The sequence below is a fragment of the Dryobates pubescens genome, chromosome 15, assembly GCF_014839835.1.
Source record: "Dryobates pubescens isolate bDryPub1 chromosome 15, bDryPub1.pri, whole genome shotgun sequence".
Classification (NCBI taxonomy): Eukaryota; Metazoa; Chordata; class Aves; order Piciformes; family Picidae; genus Dryobates; species Dryobates pubescens.
The window spans coordinates 272,737-293,598 of record NC_071626.1 but is presented as its reverse complement, the minus strand read 5'-3'; the positions used below and the strand labels follow the sequence as shown (position 1 = coordinate 293,598).

Genomic DNA, 20,862 nt, shown 5'->3' with positions numbered 1-20,862 from the left:
GCTGGCCAGCCCTCCTGTCAGCACAGCAGCCACTGTCTGTGCCTCAATCTGATTGGAATCTCTGAAATGTGTCCTCCTGCTCTCACCTGACCTGTGGTGGTGGAAAGCAGCCAGCCTCAGCTGGCTCTGATCTCCTTTGCCTCTTTGCAGTCTGGCTTCTGCAGCAGTGCATAGCTGAGCGAGACTCGGAGCTGCTCTGTCTGCCAGGGCTGCCCTGTGCTCTGCTCAGACCCCACCTCCAACCCTGCCTCCAGTTCTCCCCATCATGAGAAGGACACAGAGCTGCTGGAGAGAGCCCAGAGGAGGCCACAGAGATGCTCCCAGGGCTGGAGCAGCTCTGCCCTGAGCACAGGCTGAGGGAGCTGGGGCTGTGCAGCCTGCAGAGGAGAAGGCTCCAGGGGCACCTCAGAGCTGCTGCCAGGACCTGAAGGCATCCTGCAGGAAGGCTGCAGAGAGACTTTTGCTGAGGGGGTCTGGAGCCAGGCCCAGGGGGAATGGTTTGAGGCAGGATTGAGATTCACCTGGAGGCTTCTGGGGGCTATAGTTGGTTGTGTCCCTGACTCAGAAGTGCCCTGGCTGGGGGGAGGCTGCCTGGAGTTCTATTCAAGGCAAACATAAACCTGTCCAGTTACACATTTCCAGAGAGTGAAGTCACCTCCTGCTGGGACACTGCACAGCACTTGATAGTGCCTCAGGCCAGGTTTGGGGGCTAAAAATAGCTTGCAAGTTAGGAAGAGGAAGCTTTGTCCTTACAGTGCAGATGTGAGCAGTGGTGGTGTTCTCCTGAGCACTGGAAATGTGCAGACCAGCCCCAGCATAGAGCCACGAGGCTGCTCTGGGAAGGCTTGGCCAGAACCAGCTGGATTTGCTCACCTCCATCACTCTCTGCTTGAAAATGAACCTTTGGCAGCAAATCCTGCCTGGGTCCTGCTGCCAGGAGCTCTGACAACCAGCATGGCTGCAGAGAAACATTTCTTGCTGGTTTTGACTTCTCTGCTTAATCTGGGCAAGAGATGAGAGCCAGGGGCAAGAGCTGCTGCTGCTTCCCTGCTGCCCATGGGGGCTGGCTGCTGGAGCTGGGCAGGGCTGTGGACACAGCAGCACCTTGGCACCAGGGGGCTGACCAGAGTGGCTCCTCCAGAACATCACTGTGATGCCGAGGGCAAAACCAGCTGCCACCCTGGAAGGGAGGGAGCTGCTCTGCTAGCTGCCAGCTCCAAGGGTGGCCTGGCCGCACACCTTTGATTGCTTTAATTGGCTTTTCCCGCTTGTTTGCAAGGCTAAAACCTAGAAGGGCTCAGGTTGGAAGGGACCTCAGAGCTCATCTCCTGCAGCCCTACAGCAGCTGCTGGTGTTGGTGAGGAGCTGCTCAGAAGCTCCAGGCTCAGGTGCTGCAGCTGTTCTCCCACACCTTCCTGTCAGCAGTGTTGTGGCTTTTGTGTGAAGCCACTTGCAGGAGAGAGGAAGCTCCTCTGCGTTTGGAGCCTGCTGCAGCTGAGGGCACTGGGAGGGGTTAGGAGCACCCAGAGCAGGGCCCCGAGGAGGAGCAGAGGGCTGCAGCTGCTCTGCTGTTGGGGAAGGTTCTGAGGAGACCTAATTGTGGCCTTCCAGGATCTGAAGGGGGCTGCGAGAAAGCTGGGGAGGGACTCTTTAGTGTCTTGGGTAGTGATAGGACTGGGGGGAATGGATCCAAGCCGGAGGAGGGCAGAGTTAGACAGGGGGAAGTTGTTCCCCAGGAGGGTGGTGAGAGCCTGGCACAGGCTGCCCAGGGAGGTGGCAGAAGCCTCCTGCCTGGAGGTGTTTGAGGCCAGGCTGGAGGTGGCTGGAAGCCTTCTCTAAAGGCTTTCCAAACCCACCTGGCTGTGTTGCTGGGGCATGTACTCGGGGCCGTGCTGCCCTGGCAGGGGCCCTCCCCAGAGCCCCCCTGCCCCCGCGGCCGCGCCCAGTGCTGTCCCCGCAGGCCGCCCCGGGGCGCGGGGCCGGTGCGGGGCCCGGCTCGGCGGCAGCGCGGCAGCGCCCCCAGGCGGCCGCGCCCAGTGCTGTCCCCGCAGGCCGCCCCGGGGCGCGGGGCCGGTGCGGGGCCCGGCTCGGCGGCAGCGCGGCAGCGCCCCCAGGCGGCCGCGCCCAGTGCTGTCTCTGCAGGCCGCCCCGGGGCGCGGGGCCGGTGCGGGGCCCGGCTCGGCGGCAGCGCCCCCAGGCGGCCGCGCCCAGTGCTGTCCCCGCAGGCCGCCCCGGGGCGCGGGGCCGGTGCGGGGCCCGGCTCGGAGGCAGCGCCCCCAGGCGGCCGCGCTGAGTGCTGTCTCCGCAGGCCGCACCGGGCGCTACGCGCTGATCGAGAAGTGGCGGGACAGCGAGCGGCACCTGGCGCCCAGCGAGAACCCCATCGTGTCGCTCAACAAGTGGGGCCAGTACGCCAGCGACGTGCAGCTGATCCTGCGCCGCACCGGGCCGTCCCTCAGCGAGCGGCCCACCTCGGACGGCGGCGCCCGCGTCCCCGAGCGCTCGCTGTACCGGCAGAGCCTGCCGCCCCTGGCCAAGCTGCGGCCCCCCGCCGACAAGGCCATCAAGCGGCGGGAGCCCAAGCGCAAGTCCCTCACCTTCACCGGCGGCGCCAAGGGCCTGATGGACATCTTCGGGAAGGGCAGGGAGGCCGAGCTCAAGCACAAGGCGCTGGGCGGCTGCAGGGCCACGGCGGATGAGCTGAGGAAGCTGATCCAGCTGCAGGGCGAGCGGCTGCAGGGCATCGAGAGGCAGCTGGAGTCCAACGAGGCCGAGATCCGCTACTGGGAGCAGAAGTACAGCGCCAGCCTGGAGGAGGAGATCCTCAAGCTGGAGCAGGAGGTCAAAAGGAACGAAGTGGAGATTGAGGAGGAAGAGTTCTGGGAGAACGAGCTGCAGATCGAGCAGGAGAACGAGAAGCAGCTGAAGGAGCAGCTGCAGGAGCTGAGGCAGAGGATCCTGGACTGCGAGAGCAAGCTGAAGGACTACCTGTCGCAGATCCACAGCATGGAGAGCGGCCTGGAGGCAGAGAAGCTGCAGCGGGAGGTGCAGGAGTCCCAGGTGAACGAGGAGGAGGTGAAGGAGAAGATCGAGAAGGTGAAGGGCGAAATTGACGTGCAGGGCCAGCAGAGCCTGAGGCTGGAGAACGGCATCAAAGCTGTGGAGAGGTCTCTGGGCCAAGCTACCAAGCGGCTGCAGGTAAGAGCAGCCTCTGTGGCCCTGACCGAGGGGAAGTTGCAGAGCTGACTGCCACAGATCTCTCTGGCACAGGCTTGGAGCCCAGGAAAGAAGGCAGCAGCAGTATTCTCCCTAGGGTGTTTGGGTGCATGAGGAAAGTGTTGCTGTGGGTTGCAAATTGCAGTGCAGATAGATGGAACTGTTGTGGAGCAGCAGCAGGACAAAAGCAAAGGCCTCCAGCTGCTCCAGGGCAGGATCAGGTTGGACAGCAAAGAAACTTCTTGACTGAAAGGGTTCTCAGAGCCTGCCCCAGGCTGCCCAGGGAGGTGGCTGAATGCCCATGCCTGGAGGTGTTTCAGAGAGGCAGAGATGTGGTGCTGAGGGCCATGGGTTAGCCCCAGCCCTGGTGGAGTTGGAGACTGGTTGGGCTGGGTGAGCTGAAAGGGCTTCTGCAGCTGGAAGGATGCTGTGATTCTCTTTTAACCCCATGGCCTTGTGAAGGGGAGGTGAACCAGCCAGGGTTTGGCCTGGCTATACAAAGCACAGCTCACCTTCAGAGGCAGAATCTTGGCCCTAACATTTTGCATTCTAAATACAAAACACGAAGGAGAGGGAGAGAAGAAAGGAATTGATCTGCTTTTAGGAACAGAAGAACCCCGTGAGCTGTCCAGGTCACACTGTGCACTCCTGGCAAAGCCAGAATGCACACTCTGGCCTTCAGCTGTCCTGCCAAAGTGTTGCTCAGGGGTATGGAACCATCTTGCCAGTCCTCCAACACAACCAGCCCCTGGGAAGCCCCAGCAGCAGTGTAAGCATAACCCCCATAAGTAACAGGGAGTGGAGATTTGCTTTCTGAATGGAGTGAAAGGCTTTCAGCTCTGCCCTTTGGATCAGGTAGGAGCTGCAGCAGGCCCTGGGCTGCACTCCCTGGTGCTCAGCAGCTGCTTTCTCTCCGGCAGGACAGGGAGCAGGAGCTGGAGCAGCTGACGAAGGAGCTGCGCCAGGTCAACCTGCAGCAGTTCATCCAGCAGACGGGAACCAAGGTGACAGTGCTGCCAGCAGACCCTGTGGAGGTGGAGGCCCCACACGTGGAGCTCAAGAGAGGTGCAGTGCTCAGAGTGCTTTTGGTGGGCAGGGGAAGTGGGGTGGCAGAGCATTTGCTGCATTCCTGCTGGCACTGGTGCAGGGAGTGAAGGTGCTGGCAGGATACTGAGTGAGCAGGGTCACAGCTGCTCCTCCCCAGGGCTTAGCAAGCTGTGAGTAGAGCACAGCAGAGGACTCCTCTGCCACTGTGCCTGGGGTGCCCCATCAGTACCCCAGCAGGCCAGTGGATGTTGTCAAAGTAGAAAAGGGAGCTGCTGGAGCCCTAAGATCCCAGACAGCAGCCACACAGGAGCAGGAGCTGCTCCAGCTGTGCTGCAGGCCTGCAGAGCTGGCTCTGCTAGTCAGCTGTGCCCCATGGGAAGTCAGCTCATGCTGCTCATGCCCACATCTGGGCTCAGGGTGTCCTAGGCACGCACGTGGCAGCACTCTGAGCTGTGCTAGAGCTGTGGCACAAGCAGAGCCTCCTTTGCTTGGAGTTACCTGGAAACTAGGGATAGGAGGAGAGACATGGCCTGGAATTGTGCCAGGGGAGGGTTAGGTTGGAGAGGAGGAGAAATTTCTTTGCTGCAAAAGTGGTCAGGGACTGGCAGAGGCTGCCCAGGGAGGTGGTGGAGTCCCCATGCCTGGAGGGGTTCCAGAAACCTGTGGCCATGGCACTTGGGGCCATGGTTTAGTAGCCATGATGGGGTTGGGTTGGACTGGGTGCTCCTAGAGAGCTTTTCCAACCTCGGTGAGTGTTCTTCCTGTGTGCAGGTACAGCCTCACTGTGCCCCCCTCTGCAGAGGTGTGGCAGCTGTCCTTGCCCCGTGGGAGGGTCACCAGCCTGCAGAGACACAGCCCTGTGCTCTGAAACGAGGGGCAGCCTGCACCCGAGACCTCCTCAGCCCCGGTCTGAGCCTGTGGCTGTGGCGCTGTAGCTCTGGCTGTGAGGCCGTGTCTGTGTCTCTGTGGTGTGTGGTGCTGCTGTGCTGGGGGCCGAGCAGGTGCCAGCCCTGCTGGTGCCCCCCTGACCCTGTGTGCCCCCCGCAGAGCCCCCGTTCCAGTCGGGCTCGCTGCGGCGGCCGGGCTCCTCGCGGCAGCTGCCCAGCAACCTGCGCCTGCTGCAGAGCCCCCTGGCCTCCGGCTTCAACCCCGAGGGCATCTACGTATGACAGCGCCGGCCCCGCGCCGCGGCCGCCCGGGCAGGACGCTGCTGGTCACTCTGCCAACCACCAGTGGAAGAAGAGCTTCTCTTCTGTTCAGCCACCACTTCTGTTTGCAGTTTTCTCTTCTTCCTCCACCGCACCACTTGGAGCCATACCCTGTGCACTGATGCTGAAGAGACAGAGGAGCTGTCTCCACCCTCGGCTGCCGAGGCTCAGCTGCCTGCCGAGGCTCAGCTGCCTGCCGAGGCTCAGCTGCCTGCCGAGGCTCAGCTGCCTGCCGAGGCTCAGCTGCCTGCCGAGGCTCAGCTGCCTGCCGAGGCTCAGCTGCCTGCCGAGGCTCAGCTGCCTGCCGGCACAGCCAGAGTGCTGAAGCCTCCCTTGGGTTTGCCCCTTGAGAAGCGTTCGGGAGGGCATCGCCGCTCGCCTGGGCATGAAGAGCAGAGTGCAGGTGAAGGAAGCCACGTGTGAAGTGCTCTGAGGCTTAATTTATTCCCTGGAATCAGTGGACCTGTGAGTGCTGACCTTTTCTAGCTTTACTTTCCACGTGTGGATCACCACCTCTGGCTGCAGGTCAGGCTGATGAGGTGGCTGCAGCTTGCCTGTGCACACAGCCACCCTCTGCTCTGGCAGCACGGAGCACAGCACAGTGCTGAACCTTTCACCACTGCCCACGGGCCATCACCTGCCCTGCTCCATCCATTGCTACTGTGGAAGGCTCGAGCAGTGAGCCTGGGGGCTTGCCTTGCCTTGAAGCTGCCTTGAGGGAAGCAGCTGGTGTTCAGGAGGCCCATGGAGCTGGCCCCTGGCAGCACAGGGTTGAGGATGCACTACAGAGATGATATTTTATTAGGGAGGATGTACATGGAGGCGTTTTGCCACGATGAATATGCCTTTGGAGAGAGGAACAATGTCAGAAGCTGTCTTCATGTCTGTCTGTCCGAGAGAGTGAGGAGGTTTTGGTTATTTTGTACTTCATTTCCCCCCAGCCATTGCAGTGTTCTTGTTTGCAGTAAATGTTGCTGTTGGAGGAGGAACAACTCCCAGGACAGAGGAGCACCTCCCAGCTTCCCAGAACTCACTCAAGTGCTGAGGGAGGAAGAAAGCTGGCAGAGACCTGTGCAGTTAACAGCAGGGCTCCTGCTGACTTGAGTGGGGCCAGGATTTAATCCTAGAGCCCATGGCAGAGGTTTCTCCTCTTGGAAAGGTGCTGCTGCTTTGTTCCTTCCAGAGCAGAAAGCTCACAGGCAGGGAGTGCAAGCACTGGGCAGGCGTTGTTATCCTGTCCTGAGGTCACTCTGGTGCCTCACAGCTAGGACAAGGACTGGACCAAACAGCTTCCAGACAGACAGGGGCTAGCAAGCAGCACGTTGGTTACAGGCCCTGAAATGAGACCCCAAGGGGACTGGGTCTGTAGAGAGAGAGGGTGGCATCAGTGGGACACTGTGTGGCCTCCTGGGTGATTCAGAGAAGGGATGGGCCCCACCTGCACCTGGACTTGCTGCTCTAGCAGCAGTCCCTGCCATCAGCCCCACCTCAGGGCTTCTGCTCTCCCTGCAGGATTCAGTCCCTGTCCCTGGGAAGATGGCAGAACTCCTGATCTCTTTGGCAGGGTCAGGACTTCACCTCTGGTAGGAAGCTTCAGGCTCCCTGACATGGAAGCATCCTGAGTGCTGAGTCCCTGGCACCCTCTGGGTGGATTTACTGACGAGCAGGGGAAAGGTTCACTTCAGGCTCCTTTTTTGTTGTTTGAAAAAGGAGCTTCCTGAGCAATGCAAGTTTTACCTAGGAGAAGATGAAGGACTCTGGAGTGTTTAATACTTCCCCCACCCCCTTTCCACTTATTAATGGCATCATATATTCTAAACCTGCTGCTGTGCTTAGGCTGACAGCACCAGACCAGGCTGTGAATAGAGTCAAGACCTTTCCAGATGGACTCTGAATTTTTACTTCTTAACTTACCAGATCTCTTTCCCCCCCCCCCCCCCCCCCTTTTTTTGCCCTCTGTGAGCAGCCCAGAGGCTGGGATGGTCCTGCCCTGGGCATCTTGGCAGTGCTCACAGGTTTTATTGTTAGTCCCTCCCCTCTCTGTGCTCACGTTTCCCCTGCCCCTCACTTTGTATGAAATAAAGCAAGAATGTGTGTATATAAAAATATATATTAAAAAGGAGCAAAGATCTGCAGTTTGGGGACCATGGTGTGTCCAAGGCACTCGAGCATCTCTGCCTTACCTTCTGGGCGCCACGCACGCAGGCGCAGTGGCCCTCTCCAGTGGAGGTCTTGCACCTCCAGCACCTCTCGCTGGGAGCAGAGCCGAGGCACTCAGCACCTTGCAAAGTCTGGCCCAAATTATGCTGCTGCATGGGGCTGGGGGGAGCACAAGCAAGAGCCCGGTGCAGTCTTGTCCTGAGAGAAGCATTTCGAAGGCAGATCAGTGTCACTCCCCTAGTTCTTGGCATGCTTTGTGGCTGGTCCCTCTCCCACAGGTGTCAGCTGGAGCTGGACTGGGCTCTTGCACCATAAAAACTTCCCTCTTCTTCTGCCAGGGTAGTTGCAGGTGGAGGGAGGAGGAAGAGGCTTGAAAGGAAGGGTAAGAGCAGCTCTGGAGGGCTTAGCAACCTGGCAGCCCCTGCTGCCTGCAGCAGCTGTTGGGCAGGGGGGCAGCCTGGGGCTGCCTGAAGACCCTCACTGCAGCACTACCGAGGGACCCTCCTCCTGCAGGGCTTAGCAGGTGACAGGGTGGTCTGGAAAACCTCCATAGCCATTGCTGTGGCCAAGGAGAGGCTTTGCTAGCCAAGCCTGGTGCTTATGGGACACTGATCAGTGCCCCTGCCCACACCACGCTCCCCTTGCCTGCTGGATCCCACCCAGGCTCAGGTTCTGCAGCAGTTCTCCTCCTCTGTAAATAAGCCCCCAGGCATGGCATGGCCTTGCACCTGCTGTGTATGACCAGTTCTCACCTGGCATGGAAGGTCTGGCTTCTGAGAGCTGCAGAGCCCTCCCTCCTTCACAAGCATTCACTTCTGGAAGTGGCCTCAAGCCTCTTCCCAGGGCATTGGCAGGAGCTGCAATGCTGGTTCTGAGCAGTGCCAGCTGCTTTGCTGGGCAGCATGGGCAGAGGGTGTGGACACAACAGCACTGCTCTCCAGCGCACAGGAACTCATCTGGGTGCTTCTGGGGGTGGCTGCCGATGGGCAGGAGCTGTGCCACCTCTCATCCATGAGGACCCAGTTTGTGCTGTAGGGGGAAGAGGCTGGGGTGGAGTTTGGCCACTTGAAATGCCAGCAGGCTGAGGTGAAGGGGAACATCCTGGACGGCAGAGCAAGGGAGAAACCCAAGTCCCACTCTTGACAAGCCAGCCAGGGACCTGCCTCTGTTACCTTTCAGTGGGCCTCAGGTTCCCAAGTGCCTGAATCGCTTCTGAAGCGGTGCCCTAGCTCGGGGCTGAGCCTAGCCAGACAGAAGGAAGTTCCTGGAGAACTCCCATGGCATTAGCAATAGGCAGAGCTGCTCTGGAGGCTAGGGGAGAGGGTAGAGAGGCTTCAGGGAAACAAAGCCCTCCTGCGGGGCAGCAATTGCCTTGTTTTCAGCCTGAGGGGCGTCGCATTGCTTCAGTAACCCGGGGTCCTACCAACAAAGGATTTGATCTCCTCCTTTGCAGCCAGTGACCTTGAAGCATCAATTCCTGATGTGCATTAGCTCAGCGAGCTGGGCCTTAAGATCCCTGCACGGAGCAGAGAGCTGTCTGCAGGTGCTCTTTGCAGAAACAGCCTCTGCTGCTCTGCACTGGAACAAGTGTCCCGAGTGGGACTGTTCCAGGCACCCCTCCTGGGTCGGGTTTGCTTGGGAGGGTTTTGTTTGGGCTTTTTGTTCGTTGGGGGAAGTTGTTTGGGGTTTTTTGTTTGGGTTTGTTTGATGGGGGTTTTGGTTGGGGGTTCTGTTTGGGGTTTTTGTTGCTGTTTGTTAGAGCCTTGCACCATGCATGTTTATTCTCTTTGCTGCAGTATTGGAATGTTTTGGATGAAGGCCACGGGGGTATGGAGATGACAAAACAATCATTCTGTCTATTTATTCAGTATTGCTGCTTCCAGTTTTCCAAATAAAGCTATCAGTGCCAAGAGAGTGACTGCTTGGAAGCCGTCCGAGCTCTCTGCAGGTGGTTTTCTTCCCACTTGGATAGAAGGCTGGAGTGGAAGGGACTATGTGCAGGCTCACTGCAGTGATGCTGTGGGCAGGGGCTGGGTGGGTGCAGCACCTCCAGAAATGTGTGCTCAGGGCTGAAGGATGGCCCAGTCCTGTGTCCTGCAGGCAACTCACACCTGCCATCCCATGCTGCTTGGTGCAAGGGAGTGGTGCTGGTGGGGGGCAGAAGCAGCTTTGATCCAGCTGGGGGTTGAGCACGTTCTTGAGCAGGCCATGGATGTGTTTGAGTTGGTTCCACCAGCACCCTGTGAGACAAAACCCTTCCAGCTGCAGCAAGGAGGCCTCGTTGCAGGCATAGCTGTGGTGCCTCTGCCAGCTCGAGTGGTTCTGAGCAGGATCCAAGCCTGCCTGCTCTGCTGGTTCAGGGCTCCAAATGGAGAGGACGTTCCCCACCCTCATGAGCACCCTGTGAAGATGCCAAGCAGGGGCTGGAGGAGTGGAGTTGGTGACTCTTCAGCCTGGAGAAGCAGTACAAGGCAAGGGCAAGAGCTGCAGCGAGTCGCTGCTGCTGGGCTTCAGTGCAAGAGGGAACCTGCATGCTGCACAGCTGTGGCCTTTGCTCATTTCCAAGGCTTCTGTCTTTGGCTGACGAGAGAGCTTGGCTTTGCTCCCAGGCCATAGCTCCCCTCAGAAACCCTGGGCCCTGACAGTCTGTGGTGCTGGAGCTGCTTAAAAGCTTTTACTGAAGGAAACACAGATAAGGGCAAATCAGGACCTGCCTGGGTGCTATAAAAGGGAGGCTTCTGCTGAAACAAAGAGGGAAGGTAGATGAGCACCAATAAGCCTGGCTCCTGTTTGCTCTGAAGTCCCTTTCACTGTCTGTGTGATGGGAAAGGAATCATTCACCTTTAGAGCTGGTGACATGGTGTCACAGGGTACCAGCAACAGCTGCTGCTACAATCAAACCCAGGGCAGCCTTTAAGTAGGGAATAACTGGAAAGTCTTTGTTGTTTCTGTGAAGCTTCTCACGGATGGCTACCAGTCACAGACTGCAACAACAAATCTCTAGCATGCTGCTGTGTGCCCAGCAGATGATTTGACTTGAGCAGAGGTGAGCTTTGCTCAGGGAGGTAGGAGTGGCCCTGCTGGAAAGCCGAAGAAAAACTGGAGAACAGCAGATGAGCTTTAACTGGGCTTTGCTGCTGCAAAGTTGCCTAACTCTTCTCTTGACCTAGCAGATCCCGGCGTGGTTGCCAGAACTCCGGCCGGGGTTCTCCACTGTCCTGCAGCTTGTCTCGGGTACAAAACGCGTGAAGGAGGCAGTGGGAAAGGTGACAGCGTCCGTGAGGCGCGGGGCTGGCGTGAGCTCAGCACCGAAGTCGGGAGCCCCGCAGCGCGTGTCGCAGCCCTGCAGTTACAGGCAGGCCCACGCGAGAGGGCGCCAGCGGACGCTGGATGCGGAGAGCTGCGCAGGCGGCTGGGCGCCAGAGCGGCTGGACGCCAGCGCCGCGAGCCACAGCACGCCGGCCTTAACCGTGTTCTTCCGCAAGGGCACCACAAGGTCGCGTCCTGCTCGTGGCCCGCGTGGGGCTGGTGCGCAGAGGCTGCGATTCCTGCCGTTCACGGAGGAAGGCTCAGATCTGACAGCTTGCTGACATCTGTGGAGCTACGGGGTGGCACGTTCCAGCTGAGAGGCTGTCCTGTGCCCGGCGTCTGCCCGGGGCCGGGGGGCGCCTGTTCGGTTTCCCAGCTCTGACGCTGTCCTGTGCCCGACCTTGCGCCAGCTCTCCTCATCCTGTGGCGCGGGCAGCTGCGAGCTGCAGGCAGTGCCGGCTCATCCCCTCCGGCTGCCTGCGTGCATCCTGCTCGTTTGGCAAAGGGCACTTAGTACAGCGTGGGCCTGAGCCCGGCTCTGCCAGCTGGGAGCCACCGCAAGGCAGGGGGATTGATAGCGCCCGGGAGGCTGACACGGCACCGCTGCGGACACGTCCGTCCCGGCAGCGGGGGGACGGGGGGAGGAAGGGGCGGTGATTAGGGCGTGGCTGCAGCGGGAGGGGCGGGGTTGCAGCTGGAGGGGCGGAGCCGCAGCCGTCGCGGTTGCCAGGAGGCCGCCGCGGTCCCGCCCCTCCTCCCACCCCCCGTGCGGGCACGTGCCGGGCAGCGTGCGCGGGGGGGCTGTCACGTGGTGGCGCGCGTGAGGGGCGGCTGCGGGCCGGAGCCGCCGCAGCGCCGGGGGCAGGGGGCTCTCGCTGCGGGGTGCTCCCCGGCGCTGCCGCCCCCCGGCGCTCACAGGTCTGTAACCGGCGCTGCCGTTAGAGCCAGGGGCGGTGCGCAGGCAGCCGTGCCCCCGGAGCGGCGTGCCGCGGCTCCCCTGCCGTCTGCAGGAGTGCGGCCGAGCCCCGCGCCCCCTGCCCCTTCCAAGCACAGCGTTCGTAGGAGCTGCTGCCCTGCGCTGGCTGCAGGGCTGCGGACAGCGATGCCCAGGAACTGCCGATTTGGAACCTCCGTCCCAGAGTCTTGCTCGGATTTGCACTGGTTCCTATCCTGTAGTTTCTGTCTGAGATAAACTCCGAGGGGGAAGGGAGTGTGAATGTGCTTCCAGTGAGAAGCTCCTCTGCTGGTCTGATCCCAGAAGATCCCAGGTGAGGTAAAAAGCTTTGTAAAGAGTGGTGAAAATCGGTGCACTTGTTCTGAAACTGAAGTGGGATGAATGGGGATGGGGAAACAGCTTTGAAAAGACATAGAAGTTAAGTAAAATAAGAAAACCCGTGGCCCATTCTGGAGGCAGGAAAAAGTGCCCAGACCCATGCCCCTGGGATCCTAGCCCTGGCCGTGTGAAACACAAGGTGACAGCTCCCTGCCTGTGCCAGGTGCAACCTCTGAGCACAAACGGCAGTGCCAGGCAGTGAGGGCCATGTTGGCACCCCAGGCAGGGGCAGCGCTGGCAGCAGCAGGGCCCTACTGCTGGGCACCCATGAGTGAGGCAGAACAGCTTCTGCTGCTGGGCCTGTGCCAGGGCAACTCCATGCAGCCCTCAGCGCTGCCCAGGATTGCGGCTGGGATGAGGTTAGTGCTCGTGACGGTGGCAGCCCTGGGGACTGGCGTGCTGCAGCCAGGGAAAGGCTGCAGAGAGGGAAGTGCCAGTGCCAGCTCAGCCTCACGGCCAGCCTGCACGTGGCCAGGGTTTGCTCGGCTGCTGCTGGTGACAGGTGAGCCAACAGCTCCTCACAGCCTGCAGTGCATCCCAAGGGAGTAAATCAGAGTCACAGCCCCTTCCCACTGGGAAAGACCTTCAAGATCCAGTCCAACCACTCTCTTAACTCTACCAAGGCTGGGGCTATCCCAGGGCCCTCAGCACATCTCTAGCTCTGAAACACCTCCAGAGATGGGCATTCAGCCACCTCCATGGGCAGCCTGTGCTGGGCTTTGAAAACCTTTCATGGAAGAAGTTTCTTCTGATGTCCAACCTGAACATCCCCTGCTGCAGCTTGAGGCCATCTCCTCTCCTGTCACTTGTCACTAGCTGGAGCACGTGAACAGGCTTTTCTGATGTGACTCTGGCCGTGTTCCAAGCGGTAGGAGTTTTGGTGTGCAGGTGACAGTGAAGTGGTGAAGGGCTGAGGGGTTAAGGTTTTGTTGCCGTGATAACCCAGCCACCAGGCAGGACCCAGACAGCCCAGGGCAGACATGTTTTTTTCTGTTGCCTTTGATTTCAGCCCACGGATGAGTGATCTCAGTGGGGGTACTGGTGCAGTGTAGCAGCCTTGGGGCCACTGTCATGGCTTTGTGGAAGAAACGCCTCTGTGCCCACTGGTGTTCGCATAGGTAGCCTCCCTGTGTCTCACTGGAACCAGTTTCACGTGTGGGAAGCCCTGTGCCTACCTGTCAGCAGTCCTACGGACAGCTGAAGAGGGGCGTTTTTTTCTCACCCAGCGCACAGTTCCTCCTGCGTCCTAGGACGCTGCTGGCCCTCCAGTCTCGGAGAGTTCTGCAGCGCATCTGTGCTCCGGCGCCGCTCCGTGCCGGGCAGCCGCAGTGCCCGGTGCTGGGCGCCAGCAGAGGGCGCCCCGGCGCCTCCCGGCTGTTCTTACATAAACTCTGGGGGTGCCTAACCTGGGTTCTGCCTTTGGGCTTGCACAGGAAAGGGGATCCGCGGCTCCCGGGTCCGGTCCGCGGCAGTCTTCAGGGTGCTGCATTTCCATGCTATGAATTACTAGCTTGTTTCCACCACTCCTGCCTCCCCCACCCCCAAAATGCACGTTTTCCTCAGAGGGTTTCCAAGCTGGGACAGACACCGTTCCTCCAGTGATACCAGATGGCATCGGATTGCCAGGTAGAGCATGGGGCTGGCTCCCTGTCAGCAGACAGCAGACCGGGGCTGGGAAACGTTAACTGCAAGGAGTCAGACTTGGCCCAAAGAAGAGGGAAGGAGCAGACGTGAGGGAGGAACAGGCGTGTTCCACAGGCTTGTTTGCAGTGTGCTGTCTTCAGCCAGGGTTTGCTGAGGTGGTGGCAAAGCAAACTCAAGCCTGGGTTGAAAACACGCAAAGTCATTAAATTCGCAGTGTCAGCCACACAGCCATGCATTTTGAGGCCCCAAACGCCCATTACGGACTCGCAGCATGGCTTTGCTCTGCTCGTGATGATGTGTTAGCCTAGCACTGGGAAGTAGTAGACAACCCCATTTTGTGTATTAAAGTTTTTATTCCTTAGTAAGAATTTATTTTTTTAATCACAAAATAGTGTGGAAATATTTAGATAATAGAATTCACGGAGTGCTGGAAAATACTGAATATAAATGTTGATTTCTAATATATCACATACTAAACTGTTCTAAACCAGCTGGTTTCTTGCAGACAGGGTTTATTCTTTTTAATAATTTAAGACAGCATAAGCTTGTACCAAGCATAAGCATCGTAACAAAAGTGCAACTTCTTCAGCAAACCCTCCCCAAGGATATTTAACTCCAAATATCAGAACAGGTATTTTCTCCCTACAAAAATAGCATGTCAGACATCGTTAACCGGATGTGTTAATAACAGCTCTGTACACCCAGCCCTCCGCGGGCTGCGGGGCCGGGGGTGAGGCGAACAGCAGCAGCAGCGGCAGCAGCAGCAGCAGCAGAGGCACCAGCAGGGATGGACGCCAGGCGCTGGTGTCTCACCTCTTACATAACATTCAAGTGAGATCCCTCACAGTGCTACCTTGGCAACAAACTAAAAATACCCAGGCAAGGCCTTGCTTGTCAGCCCCGTTAGGGAAGCCGTATCTGTGTGATTATCTGGCGGCTGGGTTGTCTCCAGAAAAGGGAAATCGCGGGGCTCTGAGCACGGCGTGAGGGGAGGACCCGCCTGGGGGCTTGCCCCGACCCGACCTGCTCGACTCTGATTGCAGGGTGAGGGGGTTACGCACGGCCCCCACTCGGGTCACTCGGAATTCGGGATAAAGCCAGAAGCTGAGGCTGGCGAGCTGCTCTGTGCTTTCTGGGGGGAGCTGGGGGTCTCTGCTGCATCAGTGCAGAAACATTCACTTCACACAGCAAGGTTGGGGGGCGCCTCTGGGGCCCCGACTGAACGAAGCAGCGTGGGAACAGCCACGCCCACCACAGCCCCGCCGCGTCGCCCCAGGCACCCAGAAATGGCCACAGCGACAGAAAGCGACCCCACGGACCTGACCCCCCCCGCGCCCCCACACCACCCCCGGGGCTCAAGGCACTGCAGGCTCCGGGCGCAGGGCATGGCTCCGGGCTGGGCTCCCGGTAAAGTGCTCGCAGAGGTGCTGGGCTCTGCCTCCGCCCTCGCCTCGCCCCTGCCCGCACCCTGAGCCCCCCGAACAAGTGCAGGGACTCGGGCACCCTGTGCGACCCCCTCCCAATAAGGTGCGACATCTCCGGTACCTTGTGGGGCGCAACGAGAAGCGTCCTTGCTCCTTTTACCTTCCTCCGCAACACACCGACGCGTTCAGAAAGCCGAACATTAGAAAAATACTGAGTAGCAAATTTCATCCGTGCCGGTCCGGGGCCGCGCCGAGACCAGCGCCGAGACCAGCGCCGACTCCCGGCGAGCCCTCTCGGATGCCGCCAGCTCCCGTTGAGCCATCGCAGATGCCGCCTTGCTCCCCGCGGAAAGCCGGGAGCGCCGGTACCGGCCCCGACGGCTTCTCCCCGCCCCGCCGCGGGGCGGCCAAGTCCGAGGTTGCGGAGAACAGCGGCAGCGGGGAACCCCACGGGGGCTCCCGGCCGGCGGCAGCTCACGGGCCTTCGGCACCGGGCTGCTCGGCGGCGGAGGGCTCGGGGTCCTCGGCAGGCTCGGCGGCGGTGGCGAAGGGGTGCGGGAGGTGGGGCGCTGGGGGCAGCCCGGCGGCGGCCGCCTTGTCGGCGGGGCCGAGCACGGAAGAGAGGCAGGGGAAAGAGGCGGCGGCGGCGGCAGCGGCGGCGGCGGCTGCCTGTGCCGGGATGCTGGGGTAGAGCAGCGGGATGGGGGCGGCAGGGTACAGGTACTTCTCCAGGCCGCCTTTATCCAGCAGCGGCTGCATGTAGGCGGCGGCCGAGGGCGAGATGAAGTAAAAGGGCAGACAGAAAGGGGCGGCCGGCTGTCCGAAGGGGCCTCCGCCGCCCCCCAGAGCCATCAGCGAGCCCAGCAGCGCCGCGTCCGGTCTCACCAGAGCCGCTGCCGCCGCCGCCGCTTCGGCCCCCCGCGCCGTCAGCCCCGGGACACCGGGCAGGGGACTGCCGCCGCGGTCCAGCTTCAGCCGTTTGGGAGCGGGGGGGACCTCGTCCGCCGACGGCTCTTGCTTGATGCTGAGGGCGGGCAGCGCGCCCCCGGCCGCCGCGGGGCCGCGCTCGGGCCGCGCTTCGGCCTCGCCGCCGTAGCCGCTGTCCGTGTCCGTGTCGGTCTCGGCGCTGGGCTCGGCGTGAGTCCGCTGGATGACGGGCACGCAGTTGGCCTGGCCCTCGGGCCGGTGTCCCGGCGCGCAGGGCGGGGAGCAGGAGGATGCCTTGCTGAGCGGGCCCGGCGGGGCCAGCAGCGGCGGGCCGGGGAGCAGCTGCGCGGACACGGAGTGCAGGTGGCCGAGGAGCTGGGCGCAGCGCTGCTCGCGGGGGGCGCCGCTCTCGCAGCGGGACAGGTACTGCAGCACCTCCTTGGCGCAGGTCTGGAAGCCCGAGTGGAAGGCGTCCAGGTCGGCCTGCACCGGAGACTTCATGGAGCGCTCCCCTGCGGGGTCGGACCAGAGCGGGCGGCGTTTGCCTGCGGCTCCGCTGCGGGGCTCCGCGCCTCCCCCGGCCCCCGGTGCGCTCCCGCGGCGGCTCCCCTCCCCCGGCCCCGCTCACCGTTCTGCAGAGCGATGATCTTCTGGTGCTGCTGCTCCGTTAAGGCCGTGAGCGCTTTCAAGTGCTTCAGAGTCAGCTCCAGCACCACCGCTTTCTCCAGGTGTCCCAGCGTCTGCAACGGTAGTGAAGGGGGCGGCTCGGCACCATTTCTGGCCCCCACCAAGCGCCGTAACTCCGGGGAAAGGGGTCCACGGAGCGTGCCATTGCCAGCCGTGGGGCAAGGCAGGCCGGTGTCCCGCGTCCCTGCTACCCCGGCGGCCGTGAAGCGGGCGGACTGCCAGCGCATGTACAGAGGAACCATTCGGGCTGGAAAAGTCCAACCCTGACATGACTCCGCCAGGTCCGATGCTAGCCCCGGTCGCCCAGCCCCGCACAGCCTCTGACCCGCACCCACCGTCAGCTTGAGGTGCTCGGGCAGCAGGTCCTTCAGCTGGGCGATGCACTCGTTGATCCGGTCCCGCCGTTTCTTCTCTATCAGCCGGTGAGGCAGTTTGTACGTTTCCTAGCGAGCGCCGGGGGGAGGCCGGGCGTTAGACTCGAGTCCCCCGGCGCGGGAGCGAACCCAAACAGGCGCCGTGCCGGACGCACGCCGCTCGGTACCGCCCGGGCACCCCCTCCTAGACCCGCTTGAAACTCGGGGGGTTAAAGCGCACCCCACCACCCCAACCCCCCTCCTCGGGATGTTTTTGGGAGCGAAAAAAAACCCAGCGAACCCCGGTGAAACCAGAACAGCCCCAAGCACCTACTCCTACCTTGCTGTCGTCCCTCTTCACGCCTCTTTTAGGTTTGCACATGTAGAGGGAAGGATAATCCAGCCTGGAGGGGAAAAAAACAATGCAAAAGATCCAGGATCGGTATAAAAGAGCGAGAGCTGGGCTGACATCTCCTCCGGTGGGCAAACAGGAGGAAGATCCAGGCACGGGGGGCGAGCCCCGCGCATCACCGGAGGGCCGTCTGGCAATGCTTTTTTTTATCCAGAAAAGCGAAAAATCCACCGAGACGGAGACGCTTCGGTCCCTTTTCTCCTTACCCTATAAAATCCCTGTGCTCCAGCAGCTGCCTCTCGGGCAGACGGGAGATTCCTTCATCCATCTCCGCTCTTTTGCCGTCGCCTGCTTCAGCTTCACCGGGATGCTCAGCTCGTTCTTGGGGAGATCCGACGTTGCCGCACATGCAGCCGCGTCTGTGTCCCCCCCACCCTCCCACCCCCCCAGCCCCAACCCCCCCCCCAAAAAAACCACCTCTTGTCTCCGCCGCTCTTCTCGCCCCGCAAAGCCGACGCCGCCAGCCCCGCACCCTCCTCACGTGCGGTGCGCACCGGGGGCGGAACCGGGGAGGGGGGGGGAAGGACCGAGCGGAGGGAGGGGTGGCTTAACGGGATGGGCAGCGGGGACCTCCCCCCACCTCCATCCGCAAACGGTAGCTCCTCTGCCTTTGCGGATGGGCGGGGGGGGGGTGTGTGGGTGTCTCTGCTGCTGTCCCTTAATGGGGGGAGGGTGACATTGGGGCAGGATTTGCCGCCCCCCCGCCCCCGCCAGCCCCCTCCGTAATCCTGTCTCACGCTGGTACGAGCACAGGGCTGGCAACGTGACCCGGACCTGCTGCCACATCACTGCCGCCGGCAGCACCGGGGAGGGCCTTGTCCCCCCCCCGCCTCGGGAACAGGAACTGGCACCCGGTGGCACCGGCAGGCACCGGGCACCCTTTGGTCTGGGAGGTACAGGGTACAAGGGGGTACCCCTTGCTGGGCAACCCTCCAGGCCAGCAAATAGAGGGGAGGGGAGTGATGCTCCCCTCCCTCCCCTTGAGAAAATGGGGTGTTTGTGTCTCTCCGTGTCCCTGCGTGTCCCTGTCTCTGCCCGTGGGTATCTGCAGCCCTGCAACGTGAGGGGTGCGCGGGAAAATGGGGGGGCTGCAGTGAAATTGGGGGATGCAGGGAAATGGAGGGGGGTACAGAGAAATGGAGGGGTGCAGGGAAATGGGGGGGATGTGTGGTGTGCGTGCAGGGCCCCCGGACACCCGTGCCGAGGGGATAGAGGAGAGCAGCCGCCCGCTCCGGACCCCCACCCGGGGCCAGGCAGGAGGTTTCTCTCCCGGTGTTCCCGGAGGGAAGCAGCAGCAGAGGCGATCCATGGGGATGTGTTTGTCCCACTCTCCCGGCCCTGCCTCTGCTCCTGCTCGCAGTGCCGACTCTTCGGAGCTGCGTGGCTCCTCCGGCTCCTGGGGGACGGTTCAAGTCTCCCGCAGCAGCGGAGGGGTTTTTGGGGGTGGGGTGCCCGGGAAAGGGCGAGTAGCCCCCGCGGAGGAGAGAGGCAAGCCCCACACAGCCATGGAGCACAGTCAGAGAATCGTTTGGTTAGAAAAGACCTTTCAGCTCACCCAGCCCAACCATTCCCTAACTCCTCCAGGGCTGGGGCTAACCCATGGCTCTCAGCACCACATCTCTGCCTCTCTGAAACACCTCCAGGCATGGGCATTCAGCCACCTCCCTGGGCAGCCTGGGGCAGGCTCTGAGAACCCTTTCAGTCAAGAAGTTTCTTCTCATGTCCAACCTAAACCTCCCCTGGTGTCCCAAGGGGAGTGATAGAAGGGGAGGAAATGGCTTCAAGTTGCACTGGGGGAGGTTTAGGTTGGACAGCAAAGAAACTTCTTGACTTAAAGGGTGCTCAGAGCCTGGCCCAGGCTGCCCAGGGAGGTGGCTGAATCCCCATCCCTGGAGGTGTTTCAGAGAGGCAGAGCTGTGGTGCTGAGGGCCATGGCTTAGCTCCAGCCCTAGCAGAGTTAGGGAATGGTTGGGCTGGGTGAACTGAAAGGGCTTTGCCAACCCAAATGACTCTATGTGCCAGCAGTAGTTAGCCATACAGCATGGGCACTGGTTGCTCTCAGATGTTGGACATCTAGGATGGAGCTACACTATGTCTTGCTAGTCAGTAAAGAGAGACAAATTCCCCTCCTCCTGACTGGCCTGGTCTTTGAGAAACCATCCAGAAAACTGGGGGCACAGCTCAAATAAAAGGAGAAGCTTAACCCTGTGGTGAAGCTGAAGGGGACCTTTTGGAGGAGTGCTGGCTCAGAGAGCCTGGACTCCCAGAGAGCAGGCAGCTTCCTCCAGCTGATTTCTCCTGTGGGCAGGAAGGCAGGCAGGGCTCTGCATGGTTTCTGTGGCTAATAGTTGGTGTGGGAGCATTGCTGGAGCACCTTCTGTGTGCAGCACCTGGAGCATTGCTGGAGCATCTTTGCCAGCTTCATCCTCTCGGGGTCAACATGCAAATCTTCAAATCATGGAAACAATGTCTGGAGTCAGCTTCTAGGAGAAGTCCTAATCCTGGGATTCCACTGGAACCAAGTGGGAACGGAAATTGAAGATGACCAAAAGATGCAAAACATGAGCTGAGACAGCTGGAGACTGCAAAAGGAGTTCCAGCCACATCTGGAAGCTTCTAAGAGAAGTTTACAAGAGGTCACCTGCAGACAAGGGTAAAAGGCCTCAGTGTCCACAGAGAGGGTGGAAAGTCTCCTGGAAGACTCCCAGTTTAAAACCAAAGAGCTGATCAGCAGAGTGGCTGTAGTGGAAAAGAAGTTTTGCAGAAGTCCAGAGGCACAAGAGAGGCACTGGGCAGTTTGTCAGCCAGGGTGAACCACAGCAGAGAGTTAAGAAACCAAAAGAAATCACTCAGGAAAGGACATCCAAGGTTTGCAGCTCACTGCAGGAGGAAACCAGCCTCCTGCTGCAGACAAGGACCAGCCACAACACCAGCTCCAGGCAGAACACCACCCCCAGCCAGAACACCACCTCCAGCCAGAAGACCAGCTCCCCAGGATCTGCAGCCTGCAGGAGGTTGGGATCAGGCCGTTTGCCCTAGAGGAGGCGGTGCAGGAGCTGGGGTCTGTGAGCACAACACCACTGGGAGGTTTGCTCAGCTCAGCTCAGTCCTTCACCAGGGCAGTGGCTCTGAAGCAGGTGCC

At 60.7% G+C, this 20,862-nt stretch overlaps 2 protein-coding genes across 4 annotated transcripts in view; one reads left to right on the top strand and one right to left on the bottom strand.

Annotated features, from left to right (window-relative positions):
* RASSF8 (Ras association domain family member 8) overlaps positions 1–5,618 on the top strand; it is a 29,375-nt gene extending 23,757 nt beyond the window's left edge. For all 3 annotated transcript variants that reach the window (XM_054168019.1, XM_054168016.1, XM_054168018.1), the window contains 3 exons: positions 2,309–3,198; positions 4,137–4,281; positions 5,311–5,618. In XM_054168019.1, the coding sequence (XP_054023994.1) occupies positions 2,309–3,198; positions 4,137–4,281; positions 5,311–5,432 (1,157 nt within the window). In that variant the 3' untranslated portion in view covers positions 5,433–5,618. The remainder of the gene's footprint in view (positions 1–2,308; positions 3,199–4,136; positions 4,282–5,310) is intronic.
* A 9,988-nt stretch (positions 5,619–15,606) lies between these two features.
* Positions 15,607–18,101, bottom strand: BHLHE41 (basic helix-loop-helix family member e41). The gene is made up of 5 exons (XM_054168111.1): positions 17,927–18,101; positions 17,643–17,712; positions 17,291–17,398; positions 16,897–17,008; positions 15,607–16,780 (listed from the first exon to the last, which is right to left on the bottom strand). The coding sequence occupies exons 1-5, from the start codon at positions 18,067–18,069 to the stop codon at positions 15,816–15,818; spliced, it is 1,398 nt and encodes a 465-aa protein (XP_054024086.1). The 5' UTR covers positions 18,070–18,101; the 3' UTR covers positions 15,607–15,815.
* Between the last annotated feature and the right edge of the window lie 2,761 nt (positions 18,102–20,862).

Excerpts from the sequence above, each read along its gene's own strand:
- BHLHE41 (XM_054168111.1), bottom strand. The coding sequence starts at position 18,069 with ATGTGCGGCAACGTCGGATCTCCCCAAGAACGAGCTGAGCATCCCGGT. Across the intron at positions 17,713-17,926 it reads GAGCACAGGGATTTTATAGG|GCTGGATTATCCTTCCCTCT; the intron begins GTAAGGAGAAAA and ends TTTCCCCTCCAG. Across the intron at positions 17,009-17,290 it reads CCGAGCACCTCAAGCTGACG|ACGCTGGGACACCTGGAGAA; the intron begins GTGGGTGCGGGT and ends CTACCGTTGCAG.